At 40.5% G+C, this 22418-nt stretch overlaps 1 protein-coding gene across 8 annotated transcripts in view; it reads left to right on the top strand.

Annotated features, from left to right (window-relative positions):
• Positions 1 to 17534, top strand: part of SOX6 (SRY-box transcription factor 6) — a gene marked incomplete at both ends in the record, with an annotated part of 599473 nt that extends 581939 nt beyond the window's left edge. For 6 of the 8 annotated variants that reach the window (XM_080715779.1, XM_080715784.1, XM_080715786.1 and 3 more), the window contains 3 exons: positions 3572 to 3805; positions 6644 to 6860; positions 17231 to 17534. In XM_080715779.1, the coding sequence (XP_080571905.1) occupies positions 3572 to 3805; positions 6644 to 6860; positions 17231 to 17534 (755 nt within the window). Of the gene's footprint in view, positions 1 to 3493; positions 3806 to 6643; positions 6861 to 17230 lie in introns of all 8 variants that reach the window. The other 2 variants (XM_080715780.1, XM_080715782.1) reach the window with 2 other exon arrangements.
• Positions 17535 to 22418: the final 4884 nt, after the last annotated feature.

Here is a 22418-nt window from a genome sequence, read left to right as displayed (position 1 = left end):
ATCCCTCGTACCACACACAAAAAATATTGTATTTCCTGAATACAATAAGTGCTGACTCAGGTATTATAAGTCTGGGAAAGGATGAAGCCCCTTTTTAGGATGTCTGTGGAAGTTATTAAGGCAAGAGAGAGAGGCAAATTTTCATATGCAAAGTAGGTCTGTTGTTTTTCAATATCTAAATTAGAAGTGTGACATCTTGCATATTGTTCATAATCATAAGATAGCATTAGAGTGCCATGTATTTGGAAGACAGGAGAGAAAATATGTGAAAAATAGGAGGAGGAGGAAACACAAGAAAAATATTTGTCCAAGGTAAGATTTTGTGAATAGACCTTGACACTGCAAATTTGTGCTACATTAAAAGTCACTATTAGCCGGGCGTGGTGGCGCACACTTGTAATCCCTGCGCTTGGGAGGCAGAGACAGGAGGATCACGCAGGTTCGAAGCCAGCCGCGTGTGCTGGCTTAGGAGACCCTGTTTCCAAAAAATGTAAAAATAGGTCTGGGAGTGTAGCCCAGAGGTAGAAGGGCTTCCAGGAACCCCAGTACCACCAAAAAAAAAAAAAAAAAAACAAACGTCACTATTATAGTTGCTATCCGGTCAGATATCAAGTTCAATTCAAGAGTGATTTCAAACTTTAGCCTCCCTGGGTACTTTAGTCTTTTCTTTTCAAATCTTGGTCTGTCTGATATAAAACTTCCAGCTTAGCTTAGGATGCTCCCATCCATTTTTCAGTTTACTCTTTCTGGAAAGGAGAAGTAACAAGGAAAAAAAAAAAAGAAAAAATATACACATGATAAATACGTACCTTAAAGTATTTTCTATTTTCCCCTTTTTACTCTACATTTTTGTACTATGCACTGTGCTTGAACTTTTCAATTTCTGGAAGCATTTCTTGTGAGGTCTAGAGGTCCTCTGTGTAATTAATTCAGTGTTGTGCAGATAATATGTGCTTTGAGGGGTCATTGCAGAGCAGTTGGTAGATGAGGGACCTGAGCTCTGTTTCTTGGTAAAGGGTAGAATTTAATAAAGCAAAAGAGAATAAGGATATGCTAAGCCTGGGGTATAGTGTGAGAGGGAAAGAAACCAGACATGTCTTGCAAAATCAATAGTGTGGATATAGAATGTTCCCTTGCACTATAATCAAAGTTTGAAAATTTACCATGATTTCTATCAGTCTGTAGTAGATTAAAATTTCCCATTCACAATGAAATACATATTTAAAATGAGGAAATAGAGGCTGACTAGTTGGTTTTGCTAGAGAGAAAGCTACAACAGCCAAAACAGATCTCAAGTGTTAATCACCTGTGGCATAGTAGTTAACTTAGAATAATATGTTTTTGCATCTGACTTTCTCCACAAACCTGTCTCCTTTTATGTGCTTGCATGCCAGTGTATAAATTGCCAAATCCATGTCAGTTGTGAAGTAATGGCACTGGGGGCATCATAAATTACTATGGTGATCCTCAGGAGAAGACACTGTCGTGTCTGAATGAGTATTTCACTCCTAGAGTAATGTATGCCTTCATCTGGCCCAGCAGTCAGCATATTGCCCTGTGTTGATGGATATTGTCAGCTGGAAGCTACACTACATTTCACTGCACAATAAACATGGCTGTCAAACCCATATAAAGTGAAATCAATTTATCCTGTATGGTCAGTGCATTTTAAATGAAATTAATGTACTGTGGGTATGGTGGCAAAAAGGTAGCATATTAGTTATGCATCTCAGGATCTGAGACTGTTCATGGAAGGCATCATTTTGTCTAGTAGGCCTAAAAGAAGGGCTGTGTATAAAATGTTATTTTTGCATAATCTTCAAAATGTGGCCTTTCTGCCCTCATTCATGTTTTTAAAAAATCACAATATTAGCCAATTCCATCCTTTAATCCTGTCCTTTGTCTGCAATAAATGATGAGCATATTTGCCAAATAATAGTGTACTTTAATGTTCTAATTTATTGCTGTCTTTGACACCAACCAATTTCAGCTAACCAAGGTATCTGGAAATAGAATAGACGGGCCAGAGATTGATTGGGTCATGTTGTTTCTGTATAACTCACTGAGCTAAAAGGATTTACTCTGTCCAGAAAAGAGAAGTGTTGGTTTTAACATATATTCTGCTTCTGAGCTTTAGGGGGTAACCTTTCCTGTTTATGTAGTAGAAGCATCAACTGAGACCATCAGTCCAACCACCTCACATTTTGTGGTAGAGGTTCTCAATTTATAGTGCGATAGTCAGTAGTTGCCACCTGGAAAAGCATGTATTAAACGCATCACATTTGGAAGGGCATGAAAACAAACGAGAGCTTCCATGCATTCATTCAGTACATCTTACTAATTGAAATTCTATGTGCCAGATGCTTCATCAAATGCAAGGAATACATCAGTGAGCAAGACCCAGCCCTCCTCTAGCCTCAAGAAGCATCCAGTCGACTGTCACTAGAGTCAGAAACTACATCAGGGATTTAGACATAGTTTAATAGGTGCTAAAGAAATCCTCTTAAACAACAGAAAATGTATCAGTGCCCTTGAAATGAACACCATTAAGCCTACTACTCTTGCACACGAGTTGAAAACCAAATACCTATCATCCATTATGTAGGGAATACTGGGTATACAAAGACAAGTGCAAGATAATCTCCAACTTGAGGGATCTCATTTCTTGGGCATAGTGTAGCAAGATCAGAGAGGACAGTCACATAAACAATAATTACTTCAGTACATGAAGTCCAAATCAAGAGGAATGCATGGCTCCTGAAGAGCATCATTGCAAATGGTGTCCTTTTAACCTGTTCACCTTTCTTGACTGCCTTATCTTCCCTCTCTCCTCACCAGCTGAGTCCCATTTATCCTGAGACTCAGGGACATCACATTTCTTAGGAAGCCTTGGGTGACCATTCTGTCTGGAGCCCTGTTTAACTCTTTGTTATAGCTAGCTCTCCTCTGAATTATGATCTCCCTGAGAGTAGGAGCTGCTTTATATCTTTGTCTCTCTAGTACCAGGTGTAAAGACTAGCTCGTAGTAATTGCTCAGTTAACATTTTTACTGAATTCATTTATGAAATATGCCAAATTTGAATAGGACTCAAAAGATGAGTGGAACTTAGCAGGAAGGAGTAGAACAAGGGTCATCCAGGATGTGAGAGAGAGCACAGGCCCAGATATATTGCTGTGAAAACAAATTTTGTTTGGGGAAAACATATAGTTTGAAGTGGCTGTGATTTGGGGCAAACGAATCTAAAATGACAAGTAAGAGTCTGCTCTTGAAGGAAGGAATCAAGAAGAAAAGTTTACCAAAAACCAATGCCAATCATTGCTTTATCATCACCGTGGATGACTGTAGTCAATGGATTTGGTATAGAAAAGCATGTGAAATTAATTCTGACCAATGTCTCTTTCTGAGAGCTGGTAGAATTTTATCACGTGGAAATGTCTTCTGCTTCTGAGAGTTCTTTTAGACAAGGAAAGAAGGGCCTAGGGAAAGCAGCAGAAGAAGGTGGCAGTTGGTTATGTTATCACAATAATAACGCTTTGCACTGGTCTTGTTCTTCCTGCCCTGACATTACAGGAAGTAAAGCAATGAATGGCTCTGCAGCTAAACTACAGCAGTATTATTGTTGGCCAACAGGAGGCGCCACTGTGGCTGAAGCACGAGTCTACAGGGATGCCCGCGGCCGTGCCAGCAGCGAGCCACATATCAAGAGACCAATGAATGCATTCATGGTTTGGGCGAAGGATGAGAGGAGGAAAATCCTTCAGGCCTTCCCAGACATGCACAACTCCAACATTAGCAAAATCCTAGGTGAGTATGTCCTGCATGGTGGATGCTGACCTTTCACCCCAGGAGTGCCACTTGAGTAGAAAATGGGTAGAACTAGAAATCCTGTTGGCAGAAGTCAGATGAAGCTTAGTTAATTACTCTAATGGCCTTTATCATCATCTTCCCCCCTCCACTACATGGCATTTAGGTTTAGGATTTATTATACATCAGAACAGGTAGCTAAAAACTTCTTTTAGAGACAGAGTGGGCCGGGCGTGGTGGCATACTTGGGCGATTGAGACAGGAGGATCACAGGTTCATAGCCAGCCTTGGCTACTTTGTGAGGCTCTCCCTCCACAACTTAGTGAGACCCTGTTTTCAAAATAAAGGGATGTAGCTGGGGATGTAGCTCAGAGGTAGAATGCCCCTAGGTTCAATCAGTAGTGCCAAAAAAAAAAAAAAAGAAAAAAGAAAAAAAAGAAAGAAAGAAGGAAAAAAGAAAAAAAAAAGGAGAGAGACAGACTATAGCAATGTGTTAATATTGAGAATTTAGCAACTCTTGAGAGGTCACTGCTGAACAGGAATCATGGAAACTAGTGTTTTCTTTTTTTCTTATTCAGTCTTTTTAAATAGGTGAGCTGCTATGCAGCCTTGGGAACACAGACCTTACAGTTTGGGGCTCTAGTGTTCTTGGGTTCATATGTTCCACTGAAAGAATTCATGGAGGACCAGGGTGGACCCCAAAACAGTGTGAAATTCATAGAGTGCAGAACAGTGCCTCTAATGATAACTTTAAAACTTGTAAAATAAAGCTACATTTACTTTAATAAGATATGACTAGTTCAAATTTCATAGCAGTACGTTGACTACAGAGACCACAGGGCAGAGGCCCATTTCGTGGTGAATTGCCAGAGTGATTCTCCTGTTTCTCAGGATTAAACTCGAGCCTTGTTCTATTAGTGTAAAGCTTGCCTAGTGCAGATTATGCAGTTTGGAATTACTGTGCTCAACATATTGAACATATTTTATCCAACATGCAGTATTACAGTCAACATGTTTCCTCTCTAAAAAGAAAAAACACAGAAGGCGCTGTTCTATTTAAGCTGTCATGATGTGACAAAATCTCACAGGGAGCTGTTTAAGAAGCTGAAAAACATTAGAGACTGAAACTGTGGTTTTAATTTTTTAAATGTTTTGTTCAAAGGCAATAAATATTTAACCTGAGTAAATATCAGTGATCTGGACATACACAAATACACATGTTTTGTCACTATATAAATAATTTAACTTGATTCGAAGACATTTTGAGGCAGTGACCTCTAAGAAAATTTGAAACATATATAAGATCAAATAGTGGTGAAACATTACAGTACAGGTTCTAAATTTTAACTTTTGAATTTCAACATGGATACAAAATATCATAATTAGACAGGGATTTACTTTTGGAGTTTTAGAGCTAGGCATAGGTGTGTTATTCTTTTAAATTTAAATACCCTTCAAAATGTTTCTAGTGAGTATATATATATATATATATATATATATATATATATATACACACACACACACACACATGTGCTTTTTTAAAATTAAAAGGCATTCTAAAAAAAAAACAGTGCTATTCTGGCCCTACAATTTGATATCTAACTTTGTGATCTTCATACTTATTTCCTGCGGGCTTAGCAGCAGTATGAGTGAGTGAGCTTTCAGATGGGCACAGACCCTTTCTGTTTCCACATTGGCAGCCATAGAGAATCTGTATTATGGTGTGCATTCTGTGAAAAAAAATTATTAAGAATATAGTAAGCATATTCATTAAAAGGTAAACTCTTAAGCCCACGCTTTTCAAGAGCACCAAGAGTCCTCTGTTAACTGAGGTTTTAAGCTGCCAGGCGCCCACAGGACATAGAAAAACCTATTTGCATATATGTTCTACACGACTTTTGCACAACAATCAGGGAAGAACAGGGATGGATGTGCTATTAAAGCAGACCAGGATATTGCTGGCTACAGAGAATATTTGTACAACTTTTCCATTTGTTTATGTATGAAAAATCTCCACTGAAGAATAGCTAACATCCACTCTGTGCAGCTGTTACCGCTTTATTCACTAGCGAGACACAAAAATGCAATTTGATACATGTAAAAAAACACATCCCTTCTTTGTCAAGTGTTTAGATAATTCTTTATAAACAATATTAGAGAAGTGAATACTTCTTCTTCTTCCTGTATAAACTTTATTAAAAATTTTTGTACTTTCATTGCTACAGCTTTGAATGGACATGTTTATAGTACTTGAGAATGGTATATATAATTCCAACAGTACCTTCCGGTTCTGAAGCTTTAACTTTTAAAGTACAGTTTAGTTGGTTACTAATTACCCTAGGCCAAGGGAGACAGCGTGCACAGGAGATTTTTATATGTGGAAGGATATCAACATCTGCCGACATCTTATCAAAGGTCAGCAGTTGCTAAAGACGCTTGGATGTTTGAATTTCTGAGACCAAGTGTGCATTTCCTAAGAATCTTGTCATTCTCAAAAGTATGCTTAGCACATTAGGCTTTTAACCCTTTTGAGAGAGAGACAGATAAATGGGGAGAGACCTTGGTGTAGGAGACCTTTAAGTAGCAGTGATATATTTTAAAACAACATAGTATCACCAGCCTTAAAGCATTGAGAGAAATAATGCAAATGCTTTAATATACAGCACTGTTGTTTTGCTTTATGTAGCCTCAAAGACCAGGTGAGAGGCGGATTTGTATGTGGCAACGGGAGCTACCTGGAGCAGACGGGGGTGAAGTGGTGGGAGGTGTATCTCACTGTGTTTGCCAGGTGTAGGTTGCTTTAACCTCTTGAGTACTTAAGGCTAATTTTATATCTAGGATCTCGCTGGAAATCCATGTCCAACCAAGAGAAGCAACCTTATTATGAAGAGCAGGCCCGGCTAAGCAAGATCCACTTAGAGAAATACCCGAACTATAAGTACAAACCCCGGCCAAAACGCACCTGCATCGTTGATGGCAAAAAGCTCCGGATCGGGGAATACAAGCAACTAATGAGGTCCCGGAGACAGGAGATGAGGCAGTTTTTCACTGTGGGGTAAGTATTCCTGAATGCAGCCACCTGGGCTTTCCCTTCCCAGGGCGAGAGAACCCTCAGGATGGCTACCGGCAGTGTGTTTGGGAGAGACTGGGGAAGAGAGGAGGCTGGGGCCTGCTGCAGGGGTTGTTGGTGGGGACCCTTGTCCTGTCACGAGTGCACAGCCTTGCAGCGTGGCTCCTGTTCAGTTCAAGACAGACCTGCAGCCGTTCACTCGCAGCTGGCCACCCCTTTCGTTCATTGTCCTGCACACTAGCCTGACGTCCTCAGTGCCCACACACAGAGGTTCTGGTAGTTTATTTAGACAGACACACAGGGAGAAAAAAAAAAATAAAAATGAGCTTGAAGAAATCCCCAGAAGCTCCCCAGCTTCTCTGGGTGGTGCTTCTGACTCCAGTCACAATAGTCGGCTTTTGTTGTGGGATCTACCACAAGATAATTGGCCTTGACATTGGTTAGAAGACCTCATTTTTGGCAGGAGATCCAGAACTCCTGTTGCAGTAAATTATTCTGTGGTCAAAGCAGTAACAATGTGGATTTTCTTGCTTAAATCAGAAACTAGACATGTTTTTGATATCTTCAAGTCTGATTTCATGTCATTTTGTTTAAAAATTAGGTAATAGATTTCTGGTATAAATTTCGACTTGGCTGACTGGCTGTCTGCATTCAGAAGGGGCCCCTCCTAACCACAGTAGTCGGGATAAGTGGGGATGCAGATGCCTGGAGATTCCAGCACACCCAGTCCTAGGAGCATGGGGGGGGGGGGTGGAAACCAGAGGACAATTCTGGAGGCACTGGCTAAAGCAGCTGGAATCAGAGGGGGAGGCACTGGGGAACCAGCTTGAGAGGGAGAAGTAGAGCGAGCAACAAGGTCGCTGCATTTGCTGCTAATGTGAAGGAGAATGGAGGAGTGGGGCTGTGCTAGGGAATAAGAAATCTTCCCTTAAGTGTAAAGAAAGAAAGTTCTTAAAGGGGGAGATAAAGAGCTATCTGCATTTAAGGGTGTTCAAAGGTTACTCCTTGGAACAAAAAGCATGTGTTTAAAAGAATAAAATTAATATGAAATAGTAAATAGAATATAAAACCAGCAAGCCAGTGACAGTAGTCTGCGCCTTAGAGTCTTGGAGAAAGAACATGGGCTCTGGAGTCTCAATACCTGGAGTCAGCTGCTGACCAGGCCACCTACTTGAGCAAGTTTTTACCTTTTCTAAAAGCTTCTGTTTTTCACATGTGAAATGAAACGAATAACACCTATCTTGGACAATTGTTGAGAGGATTCAGTGAGGCACTACTTTCAAAAGTACTTTAAATAATGCGTAGTACAATATTCATAAAGGTGAACACTAGCATTATCATTTCTATCTAATATGTATTTACTATCACAGTAAACTACATTTTATATTACACTAGATAATGAATTTCTTCATACTGTGAAAGAACCTTTTAGGGGTATAGAGAAGCCTACATCACTTTATTATTAAAGATTCTAATTTATTAATAAATGAAGATATTCCAAAATAGGATTATCAAATTCCTCTGTATTATAAATGTCCACATTAAAAAAATAATGCTTTAAAATAAGAAGCACAGTGCAGTGTAATGGAGCTATCACATCATAGAGGACTTATGACAAATACCAATTCATAGTGCTGCTTTGATGGTATAGTCATAGGTAAAGAAATGAAAATTTAAGACTGTGATAAACATCTTCTTTTAATCCAGTCAGAGTATCTCCAGGATTGTACATAATCTCTTTTTAACAGAGACTTAAAAGTTTAAATTTGAGATTGTCTGTTATTCCTCCTGGACTCTCCAGTCATGTCCCCTGTGTCTTCTTTTCAGTGATACATAGTGGGTCTCCTTTGCCATAGTCTAAAAGGCTATAAAAGTACTGTTTTAGTTCCCTGGTACCTATTTGAAAATATGATTTGTAATAATACTATTTAATTTAGTTCCCTTTACTAAAGGGTACATTAAAACAACTCTGGACCAAAATACCTATACACATACCAATGCATATAAAATAGAAAACTAAAATAACTTAGTCATCTATCATTTATTGAGTGCCTGTGCTGTACTAGGTATTTTGAATATGTAAATTGTATAATACTCTAAACAATATAAAGAAAATGAAGTTTACAGGAGTCCTATGGCTCCTGAAAGTCAAGAAAAGGATCAAATCCAGATTTTGGCCTCTGTTAAGCCAAGCAACGAAGGAACCATCCTTACCATGTTTCCTCAAAATATGCCCCATGGCTCTACTCTAGCAGTAGTGAGTATGACACTTTGGGTTGTCATGATGTAAGGAAAAAGAATTAGAGGGAAGACGTAGTACTAGGGAAAGCGAAATATTCAACCTTTGTTTTTTCACAGTTTCACATTTCAAATATTTGCATGTGAATGCAAGAGCTCTTAGAACTGAAGAAAATAGAGATGTGGTTATGACATATAGTGTATAAAAGGGCCTTTGAAATTTAGCGACCAGGGATTCTGTTTCTGATAGTGTAGGAAAGTCAGTGAAGGAAGGATACTGTAGATCGTGGCATAGGGCTGATGCAGGTGCTGGCAAGGGCCAGAATGTCTCTTTCTTTCATCTTCACTGCTGAGCATTTTCCTCTGCCCAGCTTTGGTAAGATTCGCTGCATAAAGCCAGGTATTATTCCTACTTACGGATCTGTGTGCTCCTTTCAGTAATTATATTTCATAGATTATTAACTCCCTGAGGTGTATCTTTGGAAATTGATCTCCACTAGATGTGAGGTGAAAAGAGAGCAGGGAGAAACACACACAAAAAAAAAATTCAAAGATTTCTATTGATTTTTTGATGGAATATGAGTGAGATCAATTTTTATTGCTGATTTTGAAAAGACATGCATAACTTTCAAGCTAATAATACGGCACATATTACTCAACATTTTTGTGCATTTTACTGACTACACAACTGTAGCTGATGAGTTAGTTTTCTTTACTTAGCTATTATGAAATGAGTTTTTCAATAATATGGAATAAAGTTAGCTCTTACATTGGATTAACCCCTTCAATGACAGATTAAGTATCAGAATTTTGTAATAATCCTGACAGTGCCATTAATGTAGAAAAGATAATCATTGAGATCCATATAACTACATTCATGCCTTTTCCTAAAGAATTATGATAAAAAATACTTTCTTTTATTTTTTTTTATGGGTCTGAGGATGGAACCCGGGGGCATTCGACCTCCGAGCTACACTCCCTGCCCTATTTTTTATTATTTTTAGTTTTGAAGCAGGGTCTCACTAAGTTACAGAGGGCCTCACTAAGTAGCCGAGGTTGTCCACGAACCGCGATCCTCCAATCTGAGCCTCCCAAATGTTGGGATTACAAGCGTGCATCACCACGCTCAGCTAAAAGTACTTTCTTTTATTCAGCAACTTATTTAGTAATTTATCTGTGAACTAATAGGGAATTGTACAGGTAATATGCAATTTTTAATTAGGAAGTACTTTCTGAGCAATAATAATGGTAAATTATCAAATATTTACTGTATGCTATATATTATGTAAGTAAATTAAACATTATTTCAGATACATCAAATGCACAAGACAGCAATGTTATCCCTATTGTAGGGTTGAAAAACACAGTGTTCAGAGATGCAAATAATTTGAGCAAGGCCACACAGCTGGTAAATGGCAGGGCTGAGGTTTAAACTAGGCTTATGTGGATGTGAAACATATGTCCTTTTACCATTAGACATAGCTCTCAATTAGAGTGTACAAATGGTTTAGAGGCTGTAGAGTGTAGTGATTAAGAGGATCAATCCTGGAGACAGACTGTTCCGGCTCATACCCTGCATTTGCTTCTCTCATATTGTAGGAACTGAAGCATGACCATCTTAATTCCTTCGCACCTTTCACTTGCCCTTGGGAAACTTATTTACACTTTCTGCACTTTCTATATATGAAGTGTACTGCTCTGAACCTCATATGTAGAATGAGAATGACAGTAATGTTAAAAACAAAGGTATTTCTAAAGATTGTAGAACATTATAGGAAAGTGTTTAGAACAGTGTCTGGTAATACAGTGAGCCCTAAATTAGAATGTATTCAAGAAAAATAATTCTGTGTTCCAAGTGTACATTTCATATTATATTAATTTTTTTCCTAGTGCTTTATGCTATAAGTACTTTGAACATGTTGCCACTTGGGTCTTAATACTAAAGAGTCTGAAGTAAGCTTATGCATACTCTAATTGAGTTACATGAGCAAGCCACTGTTTGCAGTGTTGTCCTCTTGAAAGAAGCCAGATTCGAACTTCCCAGAGATGATGATCTCTATTTCCATTCTTCTCTTGCATCATTTTTCATCTTCTCATAAAACAAACTTCATTGCCTTCATTTATGGACCCTGTAAGGGTCTGAATGGTCAGCAGACAATGAGGTCTTTGCCAACATAAATACCTAGTCCCTTTACAATTGGCAAAGCTAGACTACACTCCAGAAATAGCCTTGTTATTTGGAAACCGTGCAGAAATGCTAGGCTCTCACATTCCCATTTTATGCTCTTACTTAGCTTGGGAGAGAAGGACCTTGGGCATCTCTGTTCATATCAGCAGCATGTATACACTTTTACAAACATCCACAACTTTTGCTTTGATGTGCACATTCATTATTTGTAAAGCCCAATACCTGCCAGCTAGTCCCATTTGTGAAATCTGCAGTGTTTGAATTTTGACTTTGAAATTGATCTGTTAAGGAAGGAAAAATGCTTTTTAAAAAGTAATTCCTGATAGACAAAGCTTAAGCCTGCTGGCTGGATTTTTCATTTTGTTCATCGATTAGCCAGTCAATCGGTAAGGAGCTATTTGAAACCAGCTAGGTATCCAGCACTATACTAAATTAATATAGTACATGGTAATATTCATTTACACATGTGCTTTCAAAGAACACTATATAGTTAGAGAAGCTAGACTCATACATGAATGGATTAACAAATAATAGCTTGTTTTACACAAATACAAACACACAGCATGCATGTGTAATGTATAATGAAGTGCTGTTCTTGATGTTATAGACAAGAGAAAATAAAGCTCAGGGGGAAAAAGATTACTGTGCATTAAGGCCAGCCAACCAGAGGGCATCCTAGAGGAAGAGACGAGGTTTGGGGAGGTCAGGCAGGTAGAAAGTAGATTTTGTTTTTGTATAAAGGAGAGTATAGGCACATGTGGATAAATGTGGGATCTTCAGTATGAATAAGAAGGCCACCCTAGGAATTTTCCCTGGCTGTAGAAAAAAAGTATAAAATAAGGTAGAACAATATTTTGAAAGCCCTTGAAAGTTAGGTTTTTTCAAATGAAATAAGCCATGTTCACTTAATTTAGTCTTTTTTATGCTGATAATAATAATAAGATAATAAAATGAATATGCCAGTTAGCTAGCTTATGATTTCAAATTGCAGTCAGTTGTAACTTCAGCTGGGACCTCAGATATTGCATACTTCACATGCCCAGCCACTGCGTGCATCCTCTCTAGGGCCAGGCTGCTCCCCACCTTCCATGAGAGCTGCCTCCTACTTGGAACATCTTCTAATGCTCAGAAGTTCTTTTCTCCTAACTGAGTCACGATCTACCTCTCTGTTCCTTTGCAGGTTGGTTCTAGTCCTCTTCTTTGGTCTCTCCTAGAACAAATCTTTCCCTTGTGTATATAGACAATCATTCAAGCCTCTAAAGGTGGTTATATTCATATCCTTTTCTCCACCATCTTCCCTTCCATTCACCTTTGCTTCTTTAGAATAGGTTACCTGGGCTTTTCCTTCTTTTTTCCTCTCACTAACTCTTTCATTCATCAGTCATTTTATGTATTCAACAGATAATTATTGCATGCCTTCTATATTTCAGGCATTACATAGGCTCTATGGCACTGAGAATTTCTGTTCTGATTGAGCTTATATTCTAGTGGTGAATGTCAGTCAGTGAGTCACTAGATGAATGAACTAATATGAATTAAATCTAAGAGTTAGGATTAAGTCAAGTAAGACATTAGGACCAACAATCAGCTTTGGGATTCAAGAGCATGGAGATCTTTACTGTTCTTATCAGCAGCAGTGTTTCAGTATTGGGAGTGACTGAAGTGGATTTAAGGAAGAATCAAGAAAAAGAAATGGAGGAAGACAGCCTTTCAGGGACTTTTGCTTAAGAAGACCAGAGAAGTGGAATGGCAGCTGGAGGGAGATATGAGCCAAGAGGGGTTTTGTTATTTTTGGTAGGCATAAGCACAGCCTATTTAGGGCCAAGAGAAAAGGGAAGTTGATGATGCTGATAGGAGAAACAATTGCTAGAGGCATATTCTTAGTGAACAAGAACAGATAGTTTCATTGGACAAGCAGAAGGGTTGACTTTACATTGGATTGTGAACTCACTCAAAATACAAGAAGACAGGAAAAGGACAGCGGCTCAGATGTAGTACATGAGTCACCGTGAATATCGGGAGCTTATGAAACATTTCTTTCAATGGCTTCTAATTTCTCCATGCAATGAGGAGACTCATAAACCTAGAGTGGGGGATGCAGGAAAAGAAGTGGGACATTTGAGGAGATTTAAGAAGCATGACAGTATTGTCTAGGAGAGCAGGAGTGGTCAGGGAGAACTGCAGTGTGATGGCACAAGAGGCCAGCTTGCAGCTCATAAACTGTGGGGAGCAGTAAGCATGATGGCATGCCTGCCAGGTGAGAGCAGGAAGTATTTGTGAGGGTGAACACGCTGCATGGTGTCAGCTGAGCACAGAGGCCACAGAGGCACAAGGGGAAAGGCACAAGTCAGTGTGGAGTGAGCCGGATGGAAGGGTCAATAAACTGTTGTGGGAGAATCACTGAGGGAGAAAACTAGGAAGATAAGACAAGTGGTCAGAGCTGGAATGTGCAAAATCACGAGTAAGGGGTAGCTGTTGGAAATGACAGGTCCTCCTGCATACAAGAGAGTCAGCAACTAAGATGTGGAGGGCATCCAATCATGACAGCATAGGGAAGTCAGGACACTAAGATAGCAAAGGTGGTGGGGTGACCGCTCTGAAGAACTATGGTCAGAGCAGTGTTAGAGAGACTGGAATCCAGGAGCCAACATCTGTAAATAGTGCAAGAAGCAGGCACAGGTGTTAGTGGGTGGCATAGACTGATGACATGAGATTCAAAGATGAGGTTTGTCAAGCAAGGAATAAAAAGTAATTGGGAAGAGGTAGTGAAGGTCTAGGAAGAAAGCTACTGTGGAAAACAGCCAACACTTGAGAAGGCTGAGGGGGAGCGGTGTCCATGAAAGAGAGAAAGTTCCAGGCAGAGCCAGAGATGGCAAGAAACTATGGGTTCCCAAGGCACCGGTAAAGTGTTCAGGAGCTGGGGAAACACATAAGCTTGGTCTCAGCAGGCCTCCCTGAGCGGTAAGTCCTCATTCTAGCATTTGCATACAACCAGCAACAGTCTCATGTGACTTGAGACCTTTACGAGAGCTGGAACCTCTCATTTCCTCAAGGCAGCTTGGCCACTGGGTTTTTACCATGGCCATTTCAGACTTTAGCAATGGTGGGGGCTTAACAGCCCTACCCCTTCATCACCTGAGAGCAGGCTTTTGGGTATCACAAGTGCCTCACTCCAAAAAGAAAATTGTACATATGCTTTATTTGCTTATTTGTTTATTCTTAGCATTTCATTACCAACGTAATGTCCAAATACTTAAATATGTGAAGTTCAGCTTAGATTTTGATTAGGACGTTATGCGTTTTTATGATGGTGTGAGCTCTCACCTTTCTCACTCCAGTTTTGATATGTGGTGGAGAATTTGTGATAGGGAAGGTTTCAGCTCCTGGCTGTAGAATTTGTGTGGCTCTACACAAATGACTTCAACTCTCTGAGCCTCAGTTGGTCACTTCATCTGTGAAAAAGGGAAAATGATACCCTTAGACTTGTTATGAGGATTAAACAAGACAGTGGGAACACCTTTAAGTAAAGTTCCCAGCACATGACAGGAGCTGGGTTTAAGTATATTTGCTAGTCATGTAGGTACAGGTATTTTGACAATAATACTTCAAAAATTACCATCTATTCTTTGTAAAAAGAAATATCCCATGGTACATGAAAATGTACCATGTAATACTTTGTGTTGGCTGCAGAGTTTAGACTAGCTTGCCAAATTGGAAAATCTGTAAAATGGGTTAATAGTACAGTGAAAGTTTTCACTCTACACTTGCAATATAATCAAGGCAAAAACATTTCTATTGCAAATATCAAAATTCAATTACAAACTCAATCAGTCAGTCACTACCTTGGGCAGGTTAGCATAAAATTTAATTTGGCTGAGCATGGTGGCACACACTTGTAATCCCAGGACTTGGGAAGCTGAGACAGGAGGATCACAGGTTCACAGCCAGCCTCAGCTACTTAGTAAAGCCCTCTATAACTTAGTGAGACCCTGCTTCAAAATAAAGAATAAAATAGGGCTGGGAGTGTATCCTGGAAGTAGAATACCCCTGGGTTCAACCTCCAGGACTGCAACAAAAAATTAATTTGTGTTAATTTACCCCAAACTTAGGAAGCAAGAAGTATATTTTTTTAAAAAATTCTATTCAATGAGAATAAAAGCAGTATTTTATAGGTATGTTTCAATAAACCAGTTTAGATTCTCCCATCACCTGCTTCCTTCAGGCAGCCAGACTCCACAAGTGAATCATTAAAGTTAGATCAATATCAGGTGCTTAGTGTCAGCTGGGTGCTGACAGACTCTACAGAAGTCAGAACCTTGTAGAAAATACAGTGAGCTTAGTATATCCGTATATTGAATCTCTTTAAAGAAAGATGGAATTAAAATCAGGTGACAACCTAGGTTTAAATTCTGGCTTTGCTGGTATTGAACACATGACCTGAAGCAAGGACTTATTATTTTTTTAGTCTGAAAAATGGAAATAATAAGTTGAATACACACACACACACACACACACACACACACACACACACACACACACCTCACTCACCCAAACAGTACTTTCCAGGTTATGTTAGTGAAAGGTGAAGGAGGGATGATTTTGCCTCATGGTGATTGAAGGGGGCTTTGATGGCAGCCTGAGCAGACACCTCACAGTCTCCAGCCTATGGGCACCCTTTTTCCACCTTCACCAGGCTGGAGGGCAGCTGGGCTCTGAGAGGAAGGCGTTCACATTTTGGGGTGAGAGTAGCTGGTTAAAAAAAAAACACCTTCTTCTTAGATTTGGGTATCTTCCTGGAAGAGTGAGGTGGTTAGAAAGTTTCAGTGATAATGCATTGAGTTAATTAGAATTGTCGAAATCATGATTGGTCTGAAGCCAAAAAGATGGAGGGACCTTCCAGAACTTCCATGACCCCAACTTTTACAAATGTATGGAAACTGCAGCTCAGAAAGGGTAGTAACAAGACACTTTGAGATGAAATTTTCAGCAGTAATACATCATCCATAAAGATTGATAGCCACTTGGCAAATATCCATCTTTGGAAATAAGTTTCTCAAGGCATAATGCCTGTGTTAAGCAAATATTTAGTACTCGTGTGCCAGTTTTAGTGTTCAAGTGAAATTGAGAGAGCACCCATGTCTCCTTACGGAGGCAGAGGCTGACCTTCAAAGGGGTCTGCTAGGCTCACATTGTGAAGGAGTGTTCTGCCAGGCCCTGGCACCTCTAGGGTCTAGGATGAGGCAGCATGCTGGTGTGTGTTACTCAGCTAGGTGGCAGAGCACACTGCTCTCCACCCCTGACTCCTCCAGCCCCAGCTGTAGCCCAGGGCCTTGGGTGTAGACATCCAAGATGATTGTTGGAGAAGGATCCCGCCCTACAAGTTCAGCTCCAGAAATAAGTAGTTGTTTGCCTGGATACCAAATAAATGGTTTGCTCAATCTGACTCTTTGGGACATACCGGACCCTTTCTCATCTTGATTTTTTACTTGTACAGTTCTTAAGCCAAGATGACAATGACACCAGTGTGCCCAGTAGTGTCATTAGCATATGTCTCATGCCACTCATCTGTTTAATATATGCCCTTGAGCACTTAAAAAGTGACCTCGCATGCAACTTTGTGCTGTTCACAACAGTATCTGTTTCCGATGCCAAGTGTTATCCAAGCTTTGCCATATATGCCAAGTCAAAATAACCCTGCCTTTATGTCGCAAAGCCATGGGTAAACACTCCATTATATTATTTTAACCCCCCAACTATAGTATCAGGGAGTGTGCCAAGACTCCTCCAAGGAAACATGCTTAGGATGTTAGAGGACTCCCTTTGGAAAGTGTGGGGGATGAAGTCCAGTGTCCTGTGGAAGAGCATATGTAGAGATTACATGGAGATCTGCCCCTCTTTTTGATTTTGTGTTTTGAACCTGTCCACACAGGCAGCAGCCTCAGATTCCAATCACCACAGGAACAGGTGTTGTGTATCCTGGTGCTATTACCATGGCAACGGCCACACCGTCGCCTCAGATGACATCTGACTGCTCCAGCACCTCAGCCAGCCCAGAGCCCAGCCTCCCGGTCATCCAGAGCACGTATGGCATGAAGACAGATGGCGGAAGCCTGGCTGGGAACGAGATGATTAGTGGCGAGGATGAGATGGAAATGTATGAGGACTACGAGGACGATCCCAAGTCAGACTATAGCAGTGAGAACGAGGCCCCGGAGGCCGTCAGTGCCAACTGAGGAGTGTTTGTTTGCCGAATTAAAATACTCTGACATTTCACCCCCTCCCCCAACAAAAAGTTCTTAAAGAGCCCGCATGCATTTGTGGCTCCACAATTACATCAGCAGAATGGTCTTAATTGTTTCGTAAAGTGTGAGACAGATTAAGTTTTCCCTGATTTTTCATGAACTTGAGTTTTTTGTCGTTATTGTTATTGTTGTTGTTGTTGTTTTTTTAATTTAGGTGAAGACATATTAAATATGAGACACCAGGACTTGAAAACCTATCTCAACCCATAGCTGTCTTACAAGTCATATTTTTGTCTTACTTTTTCTTTTGGATGTTGATAAAGGTTTAAGTTACTGTTTTAGATGGGGTTAAACATTCTCACTCAGGTATGCTGTGCCGGCCTACAGGTTGTGAATGTGTTTATATTCTGAATTACTTTAGAAAACAACTGAGGATTTCGTATTGTGAAACAGAACAAGTCCACGGCGTGTGCAGCTGCATGTAGAGCATATTCAAAAGGCCTCGGAATTCCATTTTTCCACATGTAGAGTGAAACTTTGAATGTGCCAAACTTTTTCATATCTTTGAATCTTAATATTTTGAAAGTCTTAAAGGAGACACTGCAAAGTCTTAGACAATCTTTGGCATCTTAAAGTAAAATAGCAAACCACACTTTTTGTTGTTGTTGTTGTTGTTGTTGTTGTTGTTGTTCCAGAAAATGGTAAAGTACTCAGGAATCTGGAGACAAGCTATTGTAAGGAATGGACAAGGTTGCCACAGTGCACGTACCCAGTCGTGTTTGCCTCTCGACGTGCCATCAGGGCGTGGCGTGGTAGGACACACACACCAGAGCCAGCACACAGCAGACACCGACACGACACGGTGGCCTTCTCTGCCCAAGGCCATCTCTCACTACACCCATTATCCCTTTGCCTTTAACCCTGACATTCAGTCTTAACTCATTTTCTCTTAAATAATTTATTCATTCCAGAATGTCAAGGGTCCACTTACTATTTATTTTTTAAAAATTGTTGGTGGCATTAATTTAATGATTCTTGTTTCCACCCTCCTTCCCTGAAGAACTTTTTCAGCCCTTTTCACCTCCTTCTCCTGCTAGATACAAAAGATGTACAAAGTGATTTTATGTCCCCAGAGCATCTGGAAGCATTTCTTAAACAAGATACTATTAAATGCCTATATTGTTATCTTTAAAGATGAGTATGTATCTGGCTGCAGGGCTGTGCGGCTGTACTAGGGGTAGAGTCTCACACATCTACAGGTAGGCCCCTGAGGCTCACAGTGGCCTCATCCTTTACCAGAATGTCCACCAGGTCAGTCTGCAGCCAGGGGCAGGTTCTGCATTCCCTCTGAATTCCACTCAGCAGAAAGGTCGGCAGTGGCAACTGCCAGGCAGGAGGGTAGGAGAATCCTGCACCCAAGGCTTGTGGGCCAAGTAGGACTCTATGAGGAAGTGGTCATGGGCCGGCACCTGCAACTGAGCCGCCTTGCCCCCGCTGGCACATCCAGGGAGACCTCTGCAAGTGCCCAGGATGTAAGAAGCCACCGGGCAGCCTCAAAACAAAGATAGAAGCAGTCATGAAACCTCCAGAGAATGCAAGAAAACCATAGGGGAGGAAGAGAGGGAATACATTCCCTAGATGGTGTTTACCTGCTGTCAACCCCGGGAGCAGCCGGCTCTGCTTACAGGACAACAGACCAGTCCCTCTGGCTGACTCCCTGTATGGATGGCTGTGTGGGGGACAAGGTGACCTGCACCTGTCACTCCAGGAGTGTCTGGAGACAACGTGCTGCTGGGCTGCAGGCAGGGACATTGCGTCCCCCTCTCCTACCTACAGGGAGTTCTGCTATGCCATGGAGACCTTCCTGAGCCGGGGCTGCTTGCTGGGGGGAGCCCCATCCAGACGGGTTCAGTGGGAGAGCGTCAGTGAAGGGGACACCCCAGAATCTGATCACCAGGACATAGGAATGGCCCCATCAGATTTCTTGAGCCATTTTGTCACTTGGAAGAAAAAATAGTATATCTTCATATCTATTTAAAGAGTGCTCCAGGCCATACCTAATAGCAATAAACAGGTGGAGCCAAGGTCTCACGGGCTCTGTCACTCCCTGAGAGTGCTCTTGATAAGCTGTTTAAGGTACTGATAGGAATGTTTGGTTTTTAATATTGGTTGGGGATTGGAACGTTGTTCTTGTACATTTGCTTCAAATGAGGAGGAGGTCATTTTTCTACAAAAATGAGTATTTATTAAAATGTCTTACTGATTTCTTTGATTACATACCTCTCCTCCTCAGTTCATTCTCATGGCTTTTTTTCTCTTTGGTTTTGGCTTTTTGATCTCTCCTTTTTTATGGTCGCATAGGTAGAGTGCTGTATGGCTAGCATTATATTGTATGTAATTAATTTTGCACAAGGGCGAACATTTAGCATAGTAGTTTAATTTTGTTTGTTTTTATGACCATGCCAAAATAATATTCTGGGCTGGTGGAGAACAAAGGACTGTTCTTTAGGACTGAAACTTGATTTTGCTTGTAGTAAGGAAAAAAAAAAAAACAAAAAACACACACTCACAGATGTTGTTTCGTAAGTGTTATAAGCACTGGATATAAATGGTATTTTTTATCACTTCTGACTAATGTGAAACTGTTGTACGAAAACTACACGAACAAAAGTCATCTGTTTCGACTCGTGTGGGCTTGCCCCACAGTTGCCGGATTTGAGTCATTTTTATGTCTTGTTATTTCATTTATTTATGCAAAATACATGTGTGTATGGACACTTTGTTTTAGCTCCAGCTCTGCCTCGGTCCTGGGGTTTGGTCACCTCTAGCCATATTCATAAAAATGAAAGGCTATTCAGGAATGATCTGATTGTAGATGCCTCGCTCATTGGCTCCGACAGTAATGCTGTATTTGAATCTAAATTTTGTGCATACACAGTTTATTTATTAGCCAAGCTTGGCTCTAAATATTCGTGAAAATCAAGAATGACAATCATAGGGATTGCTTCATTATATTTCAGTGGGGCTTAAACAAAGTTCTTATGACTTTACCATCTCATTTTAGATTTTTCTAATTGTGTAAATATAACATAGAGATAGAGTTTATTTTTTGGTTCATGAATACTAAGTGAGACTAAGTTATGTATTTCCTTTTTGTTCTCTATCTATATGTGTTGGTCCAAACTAGAAGTTGGCGAGTCACTGCACTTCCTGGGGATAGTGAATTATCAGCGAGGGCAGCAAAGCCCTTCACTGGGTTCTCATGCCATTCAGAACCCACTGCCCACAGACTCAGACTTTTCCTTTTTTTTTCTTATCTAAAGCTGATAAATTGGACATAGTAAATTTTCAGTATAGCTAGGAGAAGATCAGTTTACTTTGTGAATCCACATCAATATTCTAAGATAGTTCTGTGACAATTTAATAGCAAGAAACGTGAATGGAATTTCAAAAGTAAAAATCCGCCTCTGAGATTGGCCATTAAGACAAATCCCACCGTGCCAGGTAGAGCCAAGAGTGGTCAGTCACCTCTGTTCAGCGCTCCCCTCTTGACAGAATCTTCAAATCAGAGAGGAAAATCATTTCCACTTAGTTAAAGAGCTTAGGGTATCAGGGTTTGTCACTTGGAATAGGAATCCAGATAGACAATCCTTTCCTTAAAAAAAAACAAAAACAAAAAAACAGGCCACATAAAATAGAAAGAAAGAGAAGGAAGGAAGGAAGAAAGGCTAGAAGGAAAGAAGGCTGGATGGGAGGGAAAGAAGAGGTTCATCCGCGGACATGGGCACCAGTCCTGCAATTTCTCTCCTTCACTGGCAGATTCCAGGCAGTGTCCTCTGTTGTTTTCGTGAGTCCCCAGCTCGGCCTTTCAGGAGCACATCAGTTTGTTTCACTTGGTATTTGATACTCTTCAGTTCTGTCCTTAGTCCTGATTTGATTTGCCAGGGTCCTGACACCAACGCCCAGGCCAAGTTCTAAATTCAGGTGTGGGCTCACAGCGCTACTGAGTTTGTCAAATCCAGGCCTCCCCTTGACATTAACCCCACCAGAGTCTGGGGTGTTGGAAAATAGGATGCTCACTCTCGGGATGAAGTTAAAGGCTATTCTTTCTTTCTTTCTTTCCTTCTTTCTTTCTTTCTTTCTTTCTTTCTTTCTTTCTTTCTTTCTTTTTTTCTTTTTTTTTTTCTTTTTTGCCTTATGAAGCCAGGCTCTTCTTCAGAGCATGTCCTCCTGAGCCAGGAGCGTGGCGCTGGCTGAGAGCAGGGACTGTTTGGGGGGAAGCCCATCTCTCTCTACATAGGAAGGCAATCTGGAACCTGAATGCCAATGCCCAGGCTTCTGCTCTCAATTTACTCATTTTCCAAAGAGTTGACCTCCTCCATCTCATTACAGAAAGGAAAAAGAATCACTTTGTAGTTTCAAATCATAGGAGAAGTTGTATACAAAGTGCCAACAACTGCAAAGAAATGCAGCTAGAGGAATGTATCAAAATGATTACTGGGTTTTCCTTTTTCATGAGAAATTGACAAAAATGGCTTTTGTAGCTTTGCCTGGTGCCGCACATGTCCGTCCGAGGACAGAGTTGGCACTCGCCCTTGCTTCTCAAAGTATAATAATATCATATGACCTCATTTGTCCTTTTACAAAAGCACTTGCATCATTTCCTCAAGTCATCTGCCCCCTGACGTGTTTTCTCCCTCAATAAACAACTTCTATCTGCTATTCCTGCCAATCCTGTTCTGTGTCTGATGCCGTAGACCATCATTGACTGTGCCCTTGTGCCCACTGCAAAGAGTAATATGCAAATACATTTCCTTTCCATCCTCATCCCGTCTTTTCCTTCAGGGACAGATTGCTTTCCAGAATCACACCAAG

Source organism: Muscardinus avellanarius, assembly GCF_963383645.1.
Source record: "Muscardinus avellanarius genome assembly, chromosome: 1".
NCBI lineage: Eukaryota > Metazoa > Chordata > Mammalia > Rodentia > Gliridae > Muscardinus > Muscardinus avellanarius.
The sequence above is the reverse complement of the archived record's forward strand: the minus strand, read 5'-3'. Positions and strand labels throughout refer to the sequence as shown.